This window comes from Oxyura jamaicensis, chromosome 14 (genome assembly GCF_011077185.1).
Source record: "Oxyura jamaicensis isolate SHBP4307 breed ruddy duck chromosome 14, BPBGC_Ojam_1.0, whole genome shotgun sequence".
Classification (NCBI taxonomy): domain Eukaryota; kingdom Metazoa; phylum Chordata; class Aves; order Anseriformes; family Anatidae; genus Oxyura; species Oxyura jamaicensis.
The window spans coordinates 5,253,846-5,277,104 of NC_048906.1; the positions used below are offsets into that span (position 1 = coordinate 5,253,846).

General features: G+C 45.9%; 1 protein-coding gene across 4 annotated transcripts in view; it reads left to right on the forward strand.

The window, feature by feature from the left end:
- The window catches only part of MAD1L1 (mitotic arrest deficient 1 like 1), a 349,790-nt gene that overhangs the window by 216,289 nt on the left and 110,242 nt on the right, over positions 1-23,259 (forward strand). For all 4 annotated transcript variants that reach the window (XM_035339410.1, XM_035339411.1, XM_035339412.1 and 1 more), the window contains one exon: positions 12,839-13,046. In XM_035339410.1, the coding sequence (XP_035195301.1) occupies positions 12,839-13,046 (208 nt within the window). The remainder of the gene's footprint in view (positions 1-12,838; positions 13,047-23,259) is intronic.

Genomic DNA, 23,259 nt, shown 5'->3' on the forward strand with positions numbered 1-23,259 from the left:
TACTGGTTTGGGCAGATAAATTCAAAGGTGCTCATTCACCATTCAGTATCAGTTTCAGGCAGAAGCTCCCTGTTTTTTTATACATCCCATACGCACCAGAGACCATCGAGGGGTTCTGCCCATGACAACAACTCGGTCTGAATGCCTTTAATTTCCTTAGAGAGTCCGTGCACCTCTGAAGATTGCAACTGAAGTAATAGTAATTTGGAAGAATTAAAACTGCGTTAAAAACAGACCAGTGACTAAAATATGAAAAATGGCCAGAAAAGCACTGCAAAAGTCTAACCCAGGAAAAATGCATCCCTCCGCAGCAAATGTGCTTTGACCCCTGGAAGGTTGGCGTGGTCATGTGCTTAAAGAGGCCATCCAAGAAAGTGTGGTTACTGAAGGATGGAAAGGCTGTCCTTCAGCTTTGCTCAGATAAAGCTGAAAAGATGATACCTTCTTAACTGCAGCTAGTCTGTGTTTCTGGGTTATTCATGTATTTTCTGATTAAAACTTAGTAGCAGAGAAGTAACTGGCAGTGCCAGAGCAGGTTGAGGTAGCCCCTGTGTAGGGCTGACCTGTCCTGTCTTCATGGTGGTTTGCTACACAGAGGCTGAAGAGAACTGGGTTCCCCGTGGGAAGCACCAGAAAAATAGAATTTCTCTTAATTCACAATTTTCTTTCATAAAAATGTTACAATTCATAGTGATGGAGGAGAGCGGTAATAAAAACAAGGCCTGAGTTTTGTACTGCAGGAAGTACCGTGGTTTGAATGAGGCTTTTGTAGGCCCTTAACAGTTTATGGGTTGACCTGGCAGTCATAACTCTGGGAAAACCTGGCAGTAAAATTTGAAATCATTGCCCCTCCACGTCTCCAGTCCATTAGCATGGTGAAGTAAAACTGGTGAAATAAAATCAAGCAGGGGACAGGACAGCTGTATGTCAGACCGGTAAGTCATCCGCTGCTGTCCGGACAGTTCTGTGTCTACCAAGTATATCCCAGGATAGATTTAAAATTGGTTTTGGCTCAGCTTTGTAGCAGTCTCAGCCTAAATAAAGATGATGCATGGTTGGAGATGAATTGATGCAAGGCAGGTTTAGCAAGTTGACAGTCGTTCTGCTAGTGGACTGGTGATCCCAGTGTTACATCCCTAAGCCTTTTCCCATCTCTCTGATTCAAACTGCATTTAAGAAGAAATGGATGGACAGTTGTTGAGGCTTTGCTGGCAGCCAAGAAGTATTTCCCCCCCCCCCAGTGGAAGCCAAGACTGTGTGTTTTAGCAGATGGTTGTACTGATCGAAGGCCCCTGTGTGGGCAGCCTCGCACAGCACGTGCTGTGTTCGGGCACGAGATGCCGGGGGGGTGTAGCTGACATTGCTGGTAAAGGTGTAGCATAAATCAAACACCTGGCCTTGTGTCAGGAGTGGTTCTCTCTGTCGTGGGTGTAGAAGGTCAGAAACCAGTTTCATTCTGAGGCTTTTCTCTGGGGGCAAGGTGAGATGGATCCCTTGTGCTCGCTGCTCCTCCTCACCGTCTGCATTGAGACCCCTTCCCACACTGAAGCCCAGCCTGAAATTCCCCTGTAGGCCCAGGAATTTATTCACCTCTGGAGACTTCCCAGGTCTCATCAATACAGCGGGTAAACCAAAAACAAGTTACCAGCTCTTACTTTCTCGGGCCATACGTAACTAGTGAGGAGTATTGATTTAGTTTTGATGTGAGGTATTCTATAAATATGCATGAGGATTTAGGGTTATTTAACTGTGCTTTTTAATTCTCCTTGCATTGCTGACTCTTCTAGTTGAAGGTTTCTTTGTATGCACAGCAAGCTGCTCTGTGACAGCCCTGTTCTTGCTGGCTGGGACCTCTCTAATGTTTGTTAATCCTAATTCTGTAGAAGCTTCTAATGTTCAAGGAATAAAAGGACACAAAACAGCTCGCTTTGGTGTGGGGACCAAAGGAACAGAGTCCAGCTCCCTGTTGAACTGGGTAGGGAAACCTGGAATCAAAAGGCAAGGAGGAAGGAAATGGAGGAGACCTTCCCATGCTCCTGGAGAGGAGGAAGAGAGCTCTTTTCGTCAGGGTTCCTACAGCTTATTTAACAAAGATGGTAACCTGACCAGTGGTGAAGAGGGAAGGAAAAGCTAACATTTGCCCTGAGGAGCTGGAAGTGAATATAACTTCTAAATCGATATTTGGGTGTTTCAGATACTCTGGTCTCTTACTTGAGAGAGAACAGAGCAAATAAAAGAAGGTTCTGCATATTCAATGCGTTTCACAGGAACCATAGTGACTCTTCCTGGTGAATAATGTAGGTACTACATGGATAATTAAGACAGGTACTTGCATGTGCGGGTGTCTGAGATGTTGGAAGCTCCCTCAGTCCTCTCTCTACAGAACTATCTATTGCTAAAAAAAAATTATTTGTGGTACCTGGTCAGACTTCACGGGGGTGTTGGGGAAGATCAGCTCTCCCCGGGGGAAGCTATGTGAAGACCAACACCGCATCACTGAGACGTGATGGGGACAAAAAACTAGCAATTCTCTAGCTTTTCTTCCCTTTGATATGTAGCAGGGACATATTTTGTTAGGTTTTCCTCATTTTTATCCTCTGCTTGGCCGAAGTAGGAGGAAGTTGTGGGAGGCAACAGGCGCTCACAGCGAGAGGCTGCGGTGGAGCTTGTTGAACCTGGAGCACGTTCGCTGTAAAACCCACTCAGACACTGACCGACTGCTCAGAGACACTGTCAGAAATGACTCCTCCGACCCATTTGCATCTGTCAGAGTTCCTGTGTGACATGAAAGGGAACCTGACTCGCTCTTCAAGCAGAGCGGCGTCCAGCTCGAGGCAGGGAGCCTGCTGAGGACAGCGGGCAGCTCTGCCCTGCGTGCACGACGAGGGTGGGTGTTCAGCCACTGAAAGGCAGTGAAGCTGCTCCAGGTTTGCCTCGTACCCTGTCAGGTCCGAGTTACGCATGCAAGGTCATATAACTACTTTTGTATGCTCTGCATTACAGGATCAAAGCATCCCGGTCTGCCTGAAGCTCGTGGGAAGTTTCAGTGTTGCTGTTAATGCTCTCGTGGCTAACTTCATCAGCTAACCCAGGGAATGTGTGTTTGCTGTGTGGATAAGCAACATGATTGACAGCTCTCCTTGTCACTTGCTTCTCAGGCTTGTATAGGCTCAGCTGAACTTTGGTGCATCCTGCATCAGATCATGAAGGTGGTGGCTTCTTGCACCACTATTGTTTGTTTATTTTTCTTTTTATATAAGATACTCTCAAAAAAATACCCATGGAGGTTTTGCTCTTTCATAGTTAGGTATAGTAACTAGAAAGTCTTATTACACTGCAGCTTTGCTTTCCTTTAAAAAGACTTCACGTCTTGAAAGAGGAACCTCAGGTATCATACTCCACTCTGACTCTTCCCTTCCTGTTTGAATGAGGAGGATCCTGAGCTAGCACAGTGGATTTGTGCTGCTTTTCCTCTCTGTGATCTCCCCTTGAAATCCCATCTGAATTCATTCCAAGGTAGAGCTTTACAAGGAAACACAGAATTACCGAGACATTAAAGTGTGATTTATTGAGCATTGTTGGGAGGGAAAGCTTTGATTGGTGAGTATCTGGATTGCAGTCAATGCTACAAAAAACCTTACTTCAAATGTCTTCTATCTTTCTGGTCTATTTGTACAGTATCCGTATGTGCACGTTGCATGCACAATAAGAAAACAGAGCAGCAAAGTAGTATTTTCTTTTCGCTGTACACTTCTCTGGAAAAAATCAGGTTTGGTCTGGCATTTCTCAACAGTGTAACAGTGTTCTCAACCAACGGTGACTTTGCTTGTAAGACAAAGTTGATAAAATGTTTTTTTGAAATTCAGATCTATGAGAACCATCATTGCTCGCTGTGAAGTTAATTCTTATCTCTGAAAAAGAATTTTAAAAACTCAAACTATTAGCTCTTTGGGGCTGTTTTCTGAATCAAGATTGTTTTTGTTTCCCCAGCGTCTTTATCAGAGGTTTTGAATCATCACAGGTCTCTGCATGCTACCAGAATATAAATAACAGCAACTTTTTATGGATTTTGTTCTCTGGAAAGACAGGAATCCGGGGCTTGAAAAAACTGGAGTAGAAGCTCTGAAATTCAAAGCTCTATCTAGGTGGTAACAAAGTGTCCTCAAATGGCCTGTGATTTTCTTCAATTTCAATAAAATGAAGAGCTGCAAATGAAAGGGACGGTGAATGTTTGAATGTATTTTTTTCTTCTCAATTATCCCAACTTCGTGTGACTCCATGTCTAGCTGTCCCAACTCTTCACCTTCTTGTCACGTTTATTTGCATCACAGACCTCATCCGAATGCCCTACTCTATGCAAATTGCTATCTTGCATCCTCCAGGGGATATTGCATTTGAAAGTGGGCATAAAGAAAAGATCTCCTTTTTAAAACTGCACCTGAAGGGCTTCAGCAGCACTGGCGAGACATTTTATTTTATTATTCGTATTGCAGCAGTGCCCGAAATGTGTTACATGTTGTACCAGAAGGTATGCTCTGGTGTTAGAGTGGTGTGATTAGGGCGATTAGAGCTTTTTGTCTGCAGTACCTCCTAACTCCTACTGCCTCTGTCTCATTGCTAATTTTCTGTAGATGCCGCGGTAGAAGAGGGCCATAGGGAGGAATATCAATGAGTACATGGGTGGCAGATCAGCTCAGAGGGGAAAAATAAAATGGTAGAGATCTTTGGGGAAGGAGCAGCCGATCCAGGTGTTGGAGGTGGTGGTAGTGATGGAGTGGGGAAGGTAATACGGGGGGAAGAAAGCAGGATAATTATTCATGGCATGGTGTGTGAGAGTAAGGATCCGAAATCCAATGTACTGGTGGGAGCTGTGGTAGGTATTGAGGGATAAAGAGACCTAACCCAGCCCATCAGAGATTATCTTCAGCTCTACTGTTCTGGAAATGGCTGACGTGGGTGTCCAGAAGGCCCCAGAAGAAGGGCTGCCTCAATCAAGGTGTTAGGGACCAGAGGCCACATTGTTGGGGCAGAAGATCTTCGTGTTTTGGGGAAGAAGTAGCAGGAGTTGAACTACAAACTGCCTAAGACAAGGATGAAAAAGCTGCTCAGATGAGTTTCTGCTGCCCAAGTTGTCTGTGCTGCTGACAACAAGTGGATGATGGAGATAGAAATGTAGGAAGGAAGGTAGGGTACCAGCACGAGACCTGGTGGGAACAAGCGAGTCCTTCCTCAGCATCCAGCACATGCAGTTTTTTTCCAGCTGTTTGTGATTTCACGTGCCTGCCTTCTGGCAGAGCTCTGAGGAGCAGGTGGTGGTTGTTGCTTATTTGTTATCTTGCTTTGTCTCATCTTTGCAATCCATTTTTGTTATTACAGCCCCTGTTCCGAGGGCTTTAAAGATCCCTTGCTGGAGTTATCTGTGTGGCAGAGGGAGCGGGGCTGGTCAGCGTGCTGCGCTTTGTGCGCTGCGTGCACTGGGAATTCTGTGGGATGCAGCTTACTTTGGGTTTTACTCTAATCACTTTAACAAGCCTGAGCAAAGAAACGAGAACAAACCCAAGAAACAGAATTTCCATTAAAATGGCATTTCCTGAGGAAGGATTAAGCTTTCTAATACAGCCTTGTACCATGTGGAGAAATGCATCCCGTATTTGTTCGAGGCAGTTGAGAATCCCAAATGAATTTTTATTTTTATTTTTTTTAAAGAAGCTGTTAAAAATAAAATGAAGCTAGACCAGTTGAAGCTGCTCACCTGCGTAGCCTGGCTGACTCTAGTTAATAAGCAACTGCAGCAAGAGCTATGATTGCTGGGGAATTTGCATGTGCCTTTCAGGTGATAAATTCCAATTTTGCCTTCCCACTGTGTTTCTTTATTCTTCATCTTAGAGTAAAATTTCCAAGGGATATTGATGAAAGACTAAAGACAGATGATTCTCGATGTAAATGCTATACCATTAACTATAAGCTACAAGACAAATGCGTTGAGCAGAGACTTGTCATGATTTGTGACTGCTCTGCTTTCATAATTCACTAAAAGCAGCCGAGTATTTATTGGCTGTGTGTGGAGCCCGTGTGTGTGCGTGGAGCTGTGTTTACTCACAAATACCCCATGTTTTCTGAACAGTAAGGCAGCCGTTCCAGAAACCTGCAGCCTTGGGAAGGGCATGCGTTTGTGTTGCAGCTTCACCTGTATATGGATCTGATTTGAGGAGGAGAGCCTGAATCCAAGAATAAGCTTTACAGGTCCCCAAAAGCGGTGTCAGCCCTGTTAGCAGCAGAAACTTGGATTTTGAAAGAATTATGTAGCCGGATCCTGACACAGCAAGAGACCAGCCAGAGGCCTTCAGTAACATTTTCTCACAAAATGAAGATAGGAGAGAGGATTTTTCCTCCAGCCAGGAGCGTCCCGTTCTTTCTGAGACCACTTCTGGTTTTGGGAACCCCTCTTTTTGCCACCACCTGGAGCCCCAAACTCCTGGTGTTCCCAACCTAAATGCTATAAATCATTGACCTACTTCTGAGCAGCCTCCGAGGCAGTGATTCTATCTCATTTCTCACTGTTTTTGGAGGGTACAGGATATGCCATTTTTATTTCAGTCCAGAACTTACAAACTTGAAAACCAGGCTGTGCTGGCAGTGGGCAAGTAGCAGGCTGCTTCTCGAGAGCTCACAAATTTATCCCCCCATGCCCGTACCCCATTACCTGCCGTGTGTTAGCATTCACCATCTAAGCTCCTTTTCGCCTGTGAGAGGTAGCAGATGGAAGCGAGTGCATGCTCTGGCCAGATGGATGCTTTTCAAACACTCCCCTCCACCACCTCTCCAATGGCTTATTTACATTTTTTTATCTGTATTTAAGAAACTTTCTCATCCATCTCCTCCAGATAGATGTAGTCATCTGGGATGTTCTTCCAAGGTAACTATTGACCCATCATTCCTTTAAAGCTGATGCAATCCACTAATCCCCTTAGATTGTTTCTATTTACGTTCGCTGGTATTGAATAATGCGTCCCAGTCCGGAAACGTTGGAGATTGTTCTTTTAAGACGTCAGCACGGAAACAAATTCCTTAGCTCAGAAAGCAGCAGCGTGTGCTGCTCGTATTTGGGTGGCGCTCAGTGTGTGCAAGAGCCGCACAAAGGAAGAAATGGTCCTTCCCTTGAAGAGCTTCCAAGCGACAGCCTTTTCTCAGCAGGGGCAAGCGCAATCTGTTGCATTGCAAGCGCGTAGCGATTAAACTCAGCTGTCCATATGCTGCACCAGAATTTATTGTACTGCTCAGAAAGCCTCATCTTTTCAGGTTGATAGACATCAAAGCTATGAAAAAATACGGCACTTCACTGTGCATCAGCCTCATCTATGGGTTTGGAGCAATTTGCGTGCCAGCGCAGTAAACGGGAGGAGCCTCTGAGGATCAGAAGTCAGCAGAAAATCCTTGACAGCGCTGGCTGCCGGTGACGATCACGGCTTCCTTGGGTTGTGGGAACTTCTCGCCTTTAATTTCATTAAGTGAGGTTAGACAGACGTAGTCACAACAGCTGAGGTTGCTCCCTTTGCCACCAGTTCTACCTTTGGATTAGGAATATCTGCCGTAGATGAATAGATCTTAAATGGAGTGGTTAAGCACAGAATGTTCCATCAAATGTAAAGCAGGCAACGTAGCCGTAGGTGCGTTATCCTTACCTGTGGGCCTGTGGAAATGAAAGTTTTGTAGCTCCTGGAGAAAGACGTCTCTGAATTGAGACTGTGAAGTTTTTAAGCGATCATGAGGAAAGATGCCAGAATAAGCTCAGCCCTTTTCAAGGTGCTGTCACTGGCAGCCTTCATTGTTCTTCCTAACAACTGCTAGGGAAAAAGTTTCTGCTTTCCAGAGATTAAAGCAATCTCGTGCTCGTTCATTGTTTTGTCACTTGACTGATTCTTCCCTAATGGGGAGATGGCTTGGGAAGTTTTGGAGCTGTAACTCTAACGTGTGCACCAGCATACCATTTGCCGATGATATAAGCTTAGAAAATGACACGCAGCATCCACACAATGATCTCCTCAAGGTACTGTGGTTTTATTCCAGAGTGAGAGATGAAAGCAGGAGAAGAGTGGTAATAGCTGACTCGACCATGTGCATCTGTTCCAGATTGTAAATTGGTCCTGTTGCAAGTTCTTTTTTTCTATGGTCTTTTAGCCTTTTGTCGGGAAGTTTATCGATAGCCACAGTCTTAATAAATTGTTGCACGTCCCAGGGTGTGCCTGGAGCATGCTCCATTAAGACAGTATTTGTGTTGCATCTACAGTGGCTGTCTCGCAGAATGCCTGCGCGGTCGGGATGCAAATGGTGGGCTGGGAATTCCTCCTCAGTGGTCAATGTGGAAGTTTCACTTTTGTGTGTCCTAGGGGCACGTGGCTGGAAGGCGGAGGACAGTGCTCAGAACATTATTCCACAAATCATAGAACATATTAACGTGGAGTCAACAAATCTTCTTTGTAAGATGTCCAGTGCCCTTCTGAGAGCACAAAAATGGTTTTGCTGCCTTAAGCACCGAATCAGCTAGTTAGCATCTTACTTTCCAGGAATGAATAATTCACTGTACTGCTAAGTGTCAACCAGACTTGGTTGCAATCAATCAAGGTATTTATTGCTTCCTTCTAAATTGAAGCTCTGTGTACATTTTTCTGACACATCTGAATTACTGGCTCGGTGTTATTCCTTGAAGGAAGAATCAATGAGTGCCAGCAGTTCTCTCTACTTCCAGTTATTTTCTGTTCTGCATCTCTACAGTTGCCAAATTTTAAAGTATTGGGAAAAACAGGGGTAAAGAGCGGGCTTTGCAGAGAAGCCAGCAGTAGCGGATCACCTTTGCTCTCTGAGAACTGGCCACGATGTGCTGACGAGCAGAGCAGTCTACCAAGGTGTCTGCTGAATGAGCCAGGGACAGGGGGGTGGTTTACTGTTTTTTCCAACAAAGGGATTGTTTACAGGTCATGTATTGGTTCTGTTCCCCAAAATGTCTCATGTTTGTGTGAGGTCACCTTAAGCGTACATGGATTTGGCTGATACTGACGTTGAGGCCAAAGTTCCAAACTCGGAGCATGCTTTTCACACTTCCTGGAAAAAAATGAGATACATTGCAGGTTGGTGCGAGATGCTTGTTACCTCTGACAGCAATACCTCCTTGCCTGTGTTAGTTTCGTGCAGAAGCAGCATCTGGAGCTGCTCCTGGGCAGTCACTTGGGGATTTTCAGCTCCTGTTCAAAGAGCCTGGTGCACGGCAGAGTCCCTTCTGCACAGCGCCTTTCAAATGCCACTCTTTGTTCTTCCTCATCAGTGGCCCTAGATTAGAAATGGTTTTCTAAACAGGCAAGTCTCGTTTAATTCTTCTCTCCCAGTGCCAGAAACACTGTTCTCCAGGCTCCCACTGCAGAGCTGAAGGGACAAAATTCGGATCGGTAAGACTAATTTATTGTGGGGGGAAGAAGAGTTGACAGAGAAAACCAGCAATTTACGTTTTTCAGAGCCGAAGGGGTTCCAGGAAGAGGAGGAGGTTTGCTTTCTTCGGTTCCTGCTTTCTTACCAGCATTAAAGTTTCATTTCCTTCAAATACTAGTGAGATTGTGATGCTGCTTCGCTGTCTGTTATATCAAGCATTTTCCAGCCCTGACTGTTCCTGGAGCAAACCTAAGTCACTTCTCACCTCTGGAAATCTGGAAAAACACTCCAAATGATAGCAGCTGCATTGCTACCTGGTATCATGTACACATGCATCTGATCCCTTTCACTTGAAGTTGGCTCTAGTGTGCACTGCTTCCATGCAGAGCTCCCTGTGTTTGGCTGAAGATCGATGCGATGCCCCTGATCTTTCCAGTGCCTTCAGGAATGCTGTGCTTGCTGCATTTGAGTAAGGCAGCAGGATGGCCTGGTGGCTGTGGGGATCGTCTAAAAGTTAGGTTTTCTTTTCATTTCTGCCACAGTGATGCTAAAGAGCCTCGAGCTGGAGGTTGCATCTGTCTGTACCTCTCCTCCCCTCACACATGGCATCCTCAGGCTCTGTTGTCTGGTTTTGTGGTTTCGGATGGTAATCTCTTGTAGGGTTTGCACAGTGCCTATCACACTGGGATCTCTGTCTCTTGGTTTCTTCAGGCATTACTGTAATATAAACCAGCAGCACTAATGCTTTAGCTGTAGGGAGAAATATGCTGGTTTGATCTGTGCTGTGTACAATCAAGAGAAAGCTACTGCCCCAACCCGAAATGTGAGCAGCATAGCAAATGTATTAGTGATCTCCCAGAAATGTTAAATGAGATGCATTGTACCACAGCCCTCAGACACAGCCTTCGTATCACAGCGAGTTTTTGAGAGATTTGCCTGTCTCGTGGAGCTCTGGCAGCGTAGCTTCAGACTGCCGTGCTCGGGAAGGCTGGTGAGCCCTGAAAACAAGGCTGAGTTCTAGTGCTGAGCTTTCGAGCATGATTTTCGAAGGATGCATGTTATCGAAGGAGAGAATAAATGGGCTGAAGAAGCTCTAAAAGACAAAGCACTGCAGCTTCTTGGCAGCACTTCACAGAAAGGCCAGAGAGATATTTTAAAAGAGCAGCTAACCAGCAAAACAGACTAACGCTGCCTGCGTTAAAGCATGGACAGGGGCAGCAATCTCCAGGTTTGTATGGTTTCCCTCCCCACTCGGATCCCGCTGGTGTCCTGTGCCTTTCCATTACGCGAGAGCTTCTGCAGTGATGGTGCAGTACGGAATCGCAGGCGCCCTGCGCTGCGCGTTCAAGCCAAGGTGTGATCTCTGCCTGACATTGGCAGCGGTGCAGCCTCGCTCCGCGGCTCTGATTTTAAGAGCATCCTTTTGCCAGCCAGTGCAAACAGCACCACAAACCTTGGGTTTGGCTCCCTGCTCTGGGAAGGCAAACAGGAGGGTGAGGGCACCCTGGCCACCCTGCTGCCTCGCTGCGGGAGCGGGAGGGGAGAGGAGCCCCAAATGCAAATAGCACCAGAAGTTAGGCCGCCGGCTGCGGAGACGGGTTTGTAAATGCCAGGGTGTTGCTGGGGAGAATAAATCTAATAAGCTGGTGTTCCAGCTGCCTTCATGCTCCTTCTGTTAGACATCAGACTGCTGCGTGGGGTCCTTAGTTCCCATCTAAACATCTCCTGGCCGAAACTGGTAGTGGGGGCGTTCCTTCCCCCGGTCCTACTGGCCTGTTTGTCTCCCCCTCCCCATGGAGATGGGGTCAGAAAGCCCCACTGCTGTGTGCCCAAGGCCCTCCCAGATGCTCCTGTAGGTCTCGGGAGCGCTGTGGTGCCTGGGGCGGCAGGAGGGGATGTGTCACCGCCAGACCTCGCACTCTGATGGTGGGGGGCACACAGCTGGAAGGGGCACCCAAGAGCTTCTGTCGTGAGTCCCTTGGGCTAAGGCAGCCCTTTGGGGGGGTTTCTGAGTCCTCCCATGCCAGGGGGTTCCTTCCATTTGCTCTTTGCCTGGGACGTACAGATAAGGTCTCCCTTTTCCTTTTTTAACAGGACAGTTAGGAGGGATGCCCATACCCCACTGTGGTATCTGTGGTGTCTGGGAACCACAGCCCTGATACACCCGTTGGTTTCCAGGTACATTGATGCTTCCCCTGCCAGTCGTGCTGGAACTCAAGGTTTCAGGTTGTGCAGAGTTTTAAAGGATGCTTTTGGTGGCAGAATCTCACAATCACCAACACGTGGATCCCATACTCTTGGGATCAAATCCCTTTTAGAACCAGTGCTGTGCCTGCTGCCAGCCTGCGAGGCCGCGAGCTTCCAAAGTTCTCTCCCTGCTGTGGCCGGAGGTGCTTTAAGATATCTGGATGGAGTCATTTTGGTGTCTGCAAAAGACACAGGGTCTGCTGGGGTCTCTTAGCAGCAGCATGCAGGATGAAGTTGCTCAATCTCTTCTTTAGTTTGCCTTCCCCTCCCCCAGGTTTAAATTTCCAGTATATCTTTAATGAAAATTAAATGATAAAATTGGGATAATGCCTACCTTGTGTTGCTCTTGAGGGTTAATTAATGTTTGTAAAATCGCTTTAGGTCCTGAATCTAATTGAAGGAAAAATATTACCATATAAAATGCCATTTTATACAGGCAGTGCTGTAGGGTTTCAGCTGGGCAGAGTGCTGTGGAAGCCAGGCTTAGTACGTGCTTTACTACTTTTATGGTTGTGAGGCTTCCTGTAGTTGATACGAAAATTATCTCTCTGAAATCACAAATGTAGCATCAGTGTTTTCCTCTCACTTTGGAAGAATATTAATTTGCTGTCTTAGGACTTGACTGACTATTTAAGCTGCTATAAATACAGCTAACCTCTGAGAAAAAAAAGTATAAAATGAAATATCCGCTCGCTGGCTTGGGCTGAGCTGATGCAACTTGCTAATGAGTCCAGCACCGGAGTCATGTGGACATGGCTGGCTCACACTGGTAATAAATTAGGCTGGTACCGGGTGTCCTGCTGTAATTTAACTATGCATTTGTGTGTTCCTTATAATCTCCTACTACCAAGAGATATAAAATACAGCTATAAAACTTCATTTCTGGAGTTAAATTTAACAATGGAGGTGTCAGCCAAGGAGCAAGCTCTGCTGAGCATTTTTTTGGTGTGTTTTTTTCTTTCTTTTTTATTTTTTTTTAATTTTTTTGAGTTACAAGAGGAGGAGAAGCAATCCAGGGTTCAGCTGATTTGAGCTGTTGGAATAAAAAATTATAAGTGTCCATTTTTCTGCTGTAACGTTTTTTTGTCTTCTTGCAAAGGGTGGTACGGTTGGGTGGACTTGGGAGTTTGGATCAGTTTCTGAGTTTGCTTCTGCTGTTTCTGCCATGCAGGGTGACTATGACCCCAGCAAAACCAAAGTTCTTCATTTCAGCATGAACCCGGCGAGCCTGGCCAAGCAGCAGCGCAAGGAGGAGCAGCAGCAGCTCCAGGAGGAGTGCGAAAGGCTGAGGGAGCTGGTGAGGGTTCTCGAAGGAGGCGGCTCCATCCATGGGAGTCTGGAAGGAGTCGGGAGTTTTCAGTCACCGCAAGAAATTGCAGGTAGGCTGCTGGCTTCGCGTCATGAAGATGCACTTACCCGTCCGTACTGCCAGAGGAACTGAGTGCAGAAGCAGATGGAGGCATTGCAGACAGCGTGCTTGATGGAACGGCTATGAGGAAAACGTAGAAAAGCAGGGCTGATGTAGGAGAGAGAGTGTGTGGTAGCAGTCCAATTTGGTACCAGTTTGGTACCGAGGGTAGGTGGTAAGGATAGCTAGTAATAAACCATATCATTTGCTGATGATAAATGAAATACCAATACAGCAACCTTCACAGGCTGGTGCTGCCAATAGAGTGAAAGGAAATATTTCCTTCCTTTCAGGGCTGCTTTAGCCCTTGAGGTAGTACAAACAGCAGGAAATAACTTTCATAGCTGCAGGGAAGCAAGTGGTTGAAATCTTTTCAGACCTGGCTTAAAACAAATTAATATTGTTTATCAGTGTGTATGTGCCCCATTAATCACAGCTACATTCAATACTGCATGAAGATAGAGTACATCTTTCACTGAGCTAAATACATTTCACAGAATGTGTGGCTCTCCTCCAGTACAGCCTTTCTTCCCTTCGCATGCATCCGTGAGGCTTTTTAGTACAGTAACCCCAAAGTCAACATCTCCAGACGTGCTCTCAGACTCTGTAAATCAAGGTAAGAATATCAAAAAATGTGACCCATCACCTACAACACGGCGAGGCGACCAGGCAGAGTTGAGTTGTGCTGCAGCGCCCAAGAGACCTTACTGCTGTAATTCTCTCACATGTAGTTTACCCTCAAAACATTTTTGTTAGAGAAGAGAAAAATAGGAGGAAGCTGAAGAGCTGTATGGAGCTAACCTCTGACAGCATGTAGATGGGCAGTGTCCAGAGGTCAGGGCTCTCCCTGGATGTGGCCAAGAGGGCAGAGCTTTCCTCTCAAGCCACGTGTGCGAGAAACTCGAGACTCACAAAATGGCAGAGCCCTTGTTTGATGAAAATCCACAGAAGAAAACATCTTTCACTGTTATGGCACTGAAATTCTCTGAAAGTAGCTTTCTTGTTTTTCCATTGCTCAAACAAAAGTACTTTATTACTAAGAATGTGTTTGTTCCAGCATCTCATGGTGGATTATGGTACTACATAGCCTCAAAAATGTGATGGTGAGAAGCGTATATGGGGTGGTTTATAAAATGAAGAGCTGATGGGATACTAGAGGTGCAATGACAGTTTGTCACTGCTGTTAGTGGATGCTCCAGCAGATGCAGAAGCATTAAACATTTCCCGAACGTTTAGGGAAGGCCATCTTTGCCTGTAGGAGCTTCCAGCCTGAGATCCCGGTGGGACGCGAGCAGTTCTCAGGGACAGTGTTTACATTGCAATTTGCATCTGAAATCCGCTGGTTTTTAAATTACAGTGGCTGCTGCTGCCCAGTGCCCTTGTCTGTCATTATACCCCCGAGCAGCCTGGCACATCTGATGCTGCAGAGGCACGCGGCTGACAGTGCCCCTTAAGCCCGGAGGGGAGAGTGACGGTCCGGGCAGAGGAGTGCAGAGGTGAGGTCAGCTCCGTGTCTCTGCTGTTGATGAATGAGCCCCTGAGGTATCATCTACAGTAATTAGACCGTTTCTTCTTGGGGAGCGTGTTTCTCATGTATGCCTCCTGTGATTTGTTATTCATAATTATTATTCCGCTGCCTTTCATGCAGTTGCTTTTAGCGGTTCGTGAGGCATTTCTGTGCTGGGATGTTACCAGGTTTTCCTTTAGCTCATAGGGGATGCATTTTTAAAGCTGCTTTCTCTTCTGCCTTTGATTCTGACAGGAAAACAAACAGCTCCCCGGGTTTCAGTGCGTTTCCAGCCTCGCATCTATGCGGTGCTTTTTTACCTTTTGCCCCAGTCCTGTGCTACATCATTCTGACTTCTGTTCATCAACTCAGCTGGGAGAGAGCATCAGTAGCAGAGCCTAGCAGGGCTGGAAATACTTTGGTGACAGTCTCTAGCCGTCATTTATCACAGTCACAGGAGGGCCCTCTGCATCCTCCAAGTGCCTGTAAGTGCATTTGGAAGTGGCTCCTGTAAACAAAAATGGGAAAAGAGCTGTAAGTGAGGGACAGAGAAGCCCTGTGGATGGCTGTCTTTGAGACTAGGGCATGTTTATAGTAAGCCAGGTTATACAGAAAGAGTTTTTTTCCTTGTATTTTCAGTACTTGTGTGCATCCCTGTTGTGCACAGGGAATGTTGCCATCAGCAGTCTTAAGCCCTCCTTTCTGCTGCGGAGCACTCAGCAGCACAGTCTGATGTCAAGGACTCCATGTATATCAGTTAGGATGTGCAGGACGTGCTGGGGATGGCGTGGCACTGTGACTGCAAGGTGCACGGGCATGTCTGAGCTGCCTTTAAATGAGCTGACTGCCAGGCTTGGTCACCTTGCTGGGGCAGGGCAGAGCTCACGGCGGGTTAGGGAACAGCTCATCGAGCGTGCTGTGCAAGCTGCATCTATTTTTGCATTGACTCCGTCCTGCTTAGCTCATGCAGCAGGCCCAGTGTGGATGTGACAGCTGTTCTAGGAGGGGTTTAACAACACGGATCCTCATGGCCAGAAAACTTAGACTGTCTTTCTTGGAACGAGAAATGGAAGATGAAGCTTTCAGTGTTGTCTTAGGATCTCAACAGCTCTGCCCACAGGAATGGCAGTGGTGGAGAGCTGCCATGTGCCTTCCATTTTAGTATATTTTCAAGGTGTGAAATCAGGAGTTTGTGGCAGAGGCTCCCTCAGCTCTGCGTGTCATTGTGCAGTTGGCTGCCTTTGGGAGTGAGGTTTATTGTGCATAACAAGGGAGCAGTTTTCAGGGAGGTTTGTGGAACTGCTTCTGTACTAAATAACAAGATGTAGAATTTTTCTTGCACCCCTTTCTGTCAGCTGCAATACCTCTAAATCTGTTTATCCAGGTGTATGTTTATGCTTAACTCACTTGATCGGTGCATCCAAGGGGCAAATTCAACTCTGAACTTTAGAGGTCCCTCAGTGCAGAGTGGGATGAGGGGAGACTGAGGACTGGACTCCTCTCAGAGCAGGAGGTGTGGATAAAAGGGGGAAGACAACAAAGGTCATGTGTAAGTTTGCATTTTGCCTCTTGACAGATAAAGGTAAATGTAAGATTTTATCACCCCGTTTTTTGCCCTGTTTAGCTTATTGGCACAGGTGAGGAATTTGGGTGGCCTGCAGCCAGGCAGGTTTGCAATGTTCAGCAAGCTCATGGGATCTGCAACAATTGCACTTCAGGTTCAAAGGATTATAATTGCACCAACCAAAAAAGGCATTAAGGATGGTGATGTTGATGGTTTTGATAATAATGTATTGGCCTTTATTAAATTCATTCATTGGACTGGAGTGCAACACGTTTTTTCTGATCATGGTTCCAACTCCTGGATAGGTAATAAGGAAATTATTACTGTGGACGTTAAAGCTCATTAAATGTGACTCTATTAAAAATCAAGGTTATGCTGGACTTTAAATCTTTTTGAGCATAACCACTGGAGGCTGCAGCACAAGCTGGCAACTTGCCATGTAGTTCACTGGTCCTTTTCTTATTTATGAAGTAATAGTCTCTGTTAAAATCAGTACCAGGGCTGTTGCAAAGGAGAGGTTTGGACAAGGCGAGCTCTAACAGCTTACTGTCCTTTTTCAGAGTGTAAAAATTGCACGCGGGGTTGTCTGGTATTAATGGGGCAGATCTGTGGCAGCCCCATTAAGGGAATGGGCTGTAACTTTATGGGTGTTTTGTTTCTCTCCCAGTGCCTCCCCGGGGCTGGGTTGTGTAACAGAAGTGTGCACCAAGGTCACGCTGCCATCTGGGGAGTGTTTCTGAGCCCTCCTGCCTCTGAAACAGGGATGCAGATTGCAACAGCTTTAGAAAGGTGGCGCGGGGAATCACTGCCCAGATTTGGAATCTGTTCCACTTCTACATTTCTCTTTCCTGTGCTGTTCACGCTCCCCACAACCCCTTTTGCATCTCAGGCTGCATCTTCTGCTTTTTTTCCTTGCAGATCCGTATCTGTATTTTCTGTTTCACCCTGGGCCGTTTCTGTTTAGATCTTCTTCTTTTGTCCTGTGTGCTCCTGGTGGGACTCTAGATGGTTATTTCTGGCACTGCCAGAGGTGGAGTTCGGCCTTAGATACAAGCAAGTAAGTAGGTGGCAGTAGCAGCTAGCGGGCAGCTGGCAGAAGCAGTGGCTTGTCTGTTGTAGTGAAGTGTAGGCAGAAATATGAATGCTTCAGGTGCAGATTATTTCCATTTGTGATCTCGTCTTAAAAGTGGTAGCTTTGAAGGTAGGAATGAATGGCCTGTGAAAGCTGGTTCCTGACTGAAGGCTGCAGTAACACAGGTTTTCCACTGGCTTTCATGATTTCTTGCTATCCCAGAGGGACAGTGGTGCATTCCCTTCTTTCACCCAGCCTCTCCCCATAAGAGGAAAAGTGCTTTTAATATCCTTTCTATCGAGAGACAGGCTGGCACCCCAGCAGAAAGGAGGATGGGGAAATCAGCCTTGATTTCAGCCATCTGTGGAGAATTTTTGGAAGTGAACTATCTTCCTGAACATAATCCCACCTAGAAGGAAAGCTATTCATCAACCTTAACGGCTTCTGTGTTCTTTCCCTCTTGTTAGAGAAAAGTAGGAAAAAGGGGTTCTTGATGAAGTACCGAGGGGGAGTCTCACTGCACAGCAGGTGTTGGACCCTGCCAGAGATGCTACGTCTGGTGCTCAGCGAAGGCTGTCTCCAGCACCACAGCCACGTCAGGGCCTTGTAAAAATGTTATTAATTGGAATTAAATTGGGTAATGAATTAATACTAAAATAATCTAATCCTGTTGAAGTGACAAGCCAGAGATGGTAAAATTTGTCACTGTCCCAGCGTGCTTGTGCTTCTGATGAATGTGTTTCTGAGCACAGAAGGCGACAAAAAAGGAGCAGATGGAATTTAAAAGTTGCCATTCTCCATCCACAGTTGGCTGAGCTGTTGGTGCTTGGAAGCCTTGGTGCTACCATCTGTGTGTAGGAAATCCACACAAGATGAGGGCTGCACCTGCAAATTAAACCTGAGTCCACCTGACAAAGGATTCTTCTGTGACCTTTGGTGATGGGTCTGTGCGTGGCAGCGCAGCACCTGCGTCCCCCTTCGTGCTGAGCACCTCGTGGGTTGAACAAGGGTGGGCAGCTGGGTGCATTGAGAGCAGCTCATTCTCCATCACATAGCACCTCTGAAGTGCCTCTTCCTAGTGCAGAAGGGATTCATTAGGTGACTTTCCTCTTTTCAGTGGAAACGGGACAATTCCCCTCCACCTTTGTACCAAAGGAATTGCCTTCTTTCTAAAGAAACACGGAGTGAAGGTCCAGGGCATTCTCTCTCTTCAAACGTGAAGGGACTTGTGGTAAGAGCAGGATGTTAGCCTTTGTGCCCTGCTTGTATTTCAACGAAAGTAATTGCTTTCTGCATATCCCAATTTCCTCTGAAGTTTATAAAGAGCTTGTCTTTGCCTCCAGTGTTTCGCTGTGTGCTGATGAAGTTCACAGTTTCCATCCTCTTTCGCTCCAGAGCTGGCTGCGTGTTCCTGTCGAGGAAAAACCTCATTCCCTACTGCTGCCTGCATCCCAAACGTTGCATGGTTTTAATGTGCAAAACACAAATGAAACAGAAAGTAGCACACAGGAGAAGTATTATTAGCAGCAGTTGTTGGGAGCCCCTTTGCCTGACCCGCTCGGAGCTTGCCTGCCTTCCCCTGCTGACCTTGCAGCTGAACAGCTGTGTCTCCCCGGGGTAATCCCCTCACCTCCTGGCTAGTTATGATCATTAGCATTTTTATGGGACTGGTTTATCTACTGCAAGACATTTAGACCAGTCTGGGACCTGAATAGTGTATTAAAAGTGGGAATAAGCTGGTAGTTTGAGTAGAGCTTGCTTTGATTTCCTTCCTTATCGTACATGTTCCTTTGTCCCAGGCCAGCAGTGCGGGTGGTGAGGTGGGGCTGCTGCATATACCTGCTTTTCTAAAAGCCCGGCCAAGCTGGGCCCTGCTGTACTTCAGTATTGACAGTGTTGTCATAGTTGGTGGGCAGTCTATAAAGCCCTTTCACGTTACAATGATGTCAATAGATTTGGGCAGCCCAGCCACAACGGGAAAATACCTTGAAGCCTCCGTGTGTCCTGAGCCAGCAGCAGCATGACCCTTGGTGGGAAATGCTCCAGCCTGGTGAAGTCAGTGCATAAAGAACCAGGTTTCCTGGCTTGGACAAACATTATAGTACCTCGAGAGGGCTGAAAGAAATGTTCTTGGGTTAAAAAAAAAATACAATATTGCTTTTATCAAATATAGCGTTTGTCATCCAGATTCCCAGTTATTTTTTTTAGAGATAAGGCAGATAGGAAGCTGTGTGGCACCGGATGTATTGAAAGCAGCGTGCCCTGCCTGTGGCAACATGCCATGAGGTTGTTCGACAGCCAGAGACTTGCCCCTGAGCACCACTTCATCCGAGTGCTGGGAATGGCCAGAGTGCAGGCAGGCAGACAGGGGTTGCTGCCCCAACAGCTCCCGGAGGATGCCTGGATCTTGCAGCTCCGTGTGACACTGTGCTGGGAGGTGCTGCTGAGACACCGCTGGGACTTGCAGGCTCCATCTGCAGTCCTGGGAGTCAGAGGTTCGTAATAAATCCTGTAACTTGGTTCTGTTGTAGCTACTGGCCGTGTAAAACTTGCTGTCAAAGGTTAGTGCACGGACTGTTCTCAGCCTTCACAAAGAGCAGAGCTGTGAGTTTTCTTTCTTGCCCCTCTTCCAATTCCTGAGTCATGTTCATGGAGGCCTTGTTTTTTCTTTTTGTAAGAGGCAGCTTGTGAACCTGCTGAATACCTCTATTGCAGCGCCAGTGGCTCTTAAGAGTTTTTTTTTTGTTTTGTTTTTTTTATAAACATCTCCCACCCTCTTGCTAGGAATTGTGTAGAAGTTGATTAAAAGTATTTATTAGAACCCTGACTCCAGAGAAAAAAGGCTGCTTTACCAAGAAAGAACTGGTCATGTAAGCTGGCAGGGAGGAGGAGACAGGAAAGAAAAAACAACAGCAAATTATGTGTGGTAAGAGCACCAAAGTTAAACACTGAGCTAGGAGAATATCTACAATTTCTGTAGCAGTCTGAGGGAGAGGCTCCCAAGGGGAAGGGTCTCTGGACTTAGAGATCCAGTCTTGAATTTGATGGTAAGGGAAATGAGTAGCACTGCAAGAAAATGCTGCTGGGGAGAAGGTTGCTGGTTTCGTGGTGGATGCATTTTATTAATTCAATGCCAATGCAGTAAAGTCATGATGTTACGTCTGAAGGGAAGGGCACTTTGCTGAGGCAGGCAGGGAAGGCAGAGGTAGCTAATGTCTAGGCACAAATAGGCAGGTGGCAAGTCTAGAGGCATCGTGTGGGACCAGGTAAGTCAACGCAAAATGTGTGGGCATACCTAGAGAAACACAGGCTGACAGGGAAGGTTCTGTCTCCTCCTGGCTTACTGTATGTGGCTTTAGAGGAGAATCAGTAATAAAAACAGTATTTCTAAGCCTGCTGCCTTGGGTTTTTAGTTCCCAGTCCATCAGTAGCTGAGTGAACCACGAAGCAACTGTGAAGATGAATTGTTCTTGCTGCCAAGCATGTCCCTTCGAGTCCCCAGATGTAGCTGCGCTCCCCTGGATGTGACTGGGGGAAGTTCAGAGCCTTCGCAAGGAGAGAAGGCAGTGAGCAGTGTAAGGACTTGCAGCCTTTCCCTCCTGTATTTTAACCCCTTTCATCCCTCCAAACCACTAAAACACTGCTAAATGTGTACCGTATGGAAGCTGCCATGTTGCAGAAAGCACCATTCCTGGCCTTAGGCCTTGCATGTGCCATTGGGCTGCCTGGTTCTTTATCATCCAGAAGCAAGCCATCAGGCTGTGAAGCTCGTGGGTCTTGGTAAACTTTGGCAGCTGCATTTTCCTGCCTAGGTGTTTGAGTCAGGCTCTCCTTCCTTGGTTGTTGCCTTCTCGGTGACTGTGTACCAGTCAGGATGCTCCTGCTAGATGTCTCCAGTCCAGCAGTTCTCCTGAGGGGAAGGAAATGCAGTATTATCTGCAGCTGCCCTTTGGATCCTGTGGGGTTGTGATATGAGCTGCCTCTTAAAGCAGTTTGCATCACAGAGCGGCTTTTGATTAGCAACGATGTGCCATAAGGCCTCTGGATGTACACAATTGAAAATGCTCTTTCATTCATCAGCAGGATTGAGAAGAAAGGCTTGTGCTGATGTCTCAAATTCAGCCTGACACGATTTCCCTGACTTTAGAAAAACCAGCCTGCCAGCCTGGCGGAGCGCTCCGGCAGGGGAGAGCCTCAGATCTTTACATCTTGTCAATGTATTGTTTCTCCTGGAAATTAAAGCTGGACGCCTTTGTGAACAGCAGCAAGTTGTGGAAATGTGGTAGAGGAAGTCTGTAATGGGTGTCGAGGTTACAGGGAACGTCCTGAAAAGGTTGGTGCTGGCAAGGTGAATGCCCCCTTGGTTGGGGATGTTTATTAGATTCAGGAAAGATGACAGCAATGGGAAAATACTGAACATATTTATTCTTTCTCTCTCAACACTATTTGAGATGGTGGCATTCTTGTTATGGCAGGTTCATAATGGAAAAAAATTACTGAATTTGCTTTTTTTTCTCTAGAGCCCTCATTTCAATTTCCAGTTAGGTATACTTGGCTGGGAGCTGAAATCCAACTGTCTTCACAAAATAAATAGGGACTCCTTATAACTGAATCCCAAATGAGGTGGGGTGAATGTGTAGAGACTGAGAAATAGTCTCTGCTCGTTCCCCATTTTAAAGGGGGATCGTGTGCAACTAAATTTCAGAAGCTGAGGGAGAACCGTGTATACGGTCTGCATTACCTACCCGTCTCTCTGTGGGAAGCTGTTTTCTCTAGGAAATGCTGTTCCTCAGTTGTGTTCTTGATTTTTGTTTTTCACTTACCCTGATTATTTAGAGGCTGCAAATGAAGTAAAAATAAGGCTGTATCAATATTCTAGAGCAGCGGCTGTATTTAAGAAGTTTGTATTTGATGAGTAAGTTGATGACATTGCATTATGTGAATTTGATGTGCAAACTTGTCACCAAAGTGTAAACATAGTGACAGCAGGACCAGCAATTCCCAGCCTAATCAAGTAAGCCGAGTAACACATTCTTTGAGCTATAGAGTAATAGAGACTGATTTACATATTAAAATGAGAGAAGCTACACAGATCCAACAATTAAGTTGATATTTTAATTGCCTAAAAGTCAGGAGATTCAAAGTTATGTTTTCTGCATCAGTTCGTTTGTCACCCACATGTATTTGTAATATTTTCAATGACTTTATTTGGCATGAAACTAGTATGTCTTAAAATACATGAAATGTTGGCCGTGGAGGAAAGGGGAGCTTTGAATTTGCTGGGTGAGAAAGCAGACTCAGTATCTGAGGCCTGGCTTTTCTATAAATAGTACGAACAAATTCCAGGTAATTTCTTTTCTAATATTCTAGAAGACGTGTTAGGATGGAGAGGGGGCTATTTTCAAATGCAATGGAAAAAATTCCCATTGATCCCAATAGACCTTGAATTATATCCTTAACTTCTTGTTTTCTTTTTAAGGAATAAGCTTTATTTAATTGCAAATTTGCACAAGTGCACTAGTACCACTAAGAATTGCATCGATATATGGATTCTGTCGGTGGTGTTTATGCTGGTTTCACAGTACTGATCTTGCATTCAGATAAGCGAGCACATGCACAGCTCCCCTTATCTGCCCGTGCTGATGTGCTGATACATGAATGCTCGCGCCCTGCATTCACAAAAAGCTCTTCACATGCCAAGTCAGATGATTTTTTTTTATAATCCTCTTTGAATTAGACTACAAAAAGAATGTGTTTGAAAAGGTTAACTAATGGATACGCTTTTCTTCCTGATGAGGAAAAGAAAAATGGTGAAGTGCTGAAAAATGGTCAAGCAGAGTTTTGATAGGCTTTTCTAATCAAATGCATTTTAGGCAGCGAGCAAGTTGGAGGAACATTAATCCATAGAGGGTTTATCTGGAATAGAGAACGTTCATTTGGAAAACAATCAGTGTATGAAAACAGGCACTTGTAATTACTTTGCCCTCTTAATCATGGCACTGACATCAGTACCATGATGCGATAGCGCTATGATAGCATTT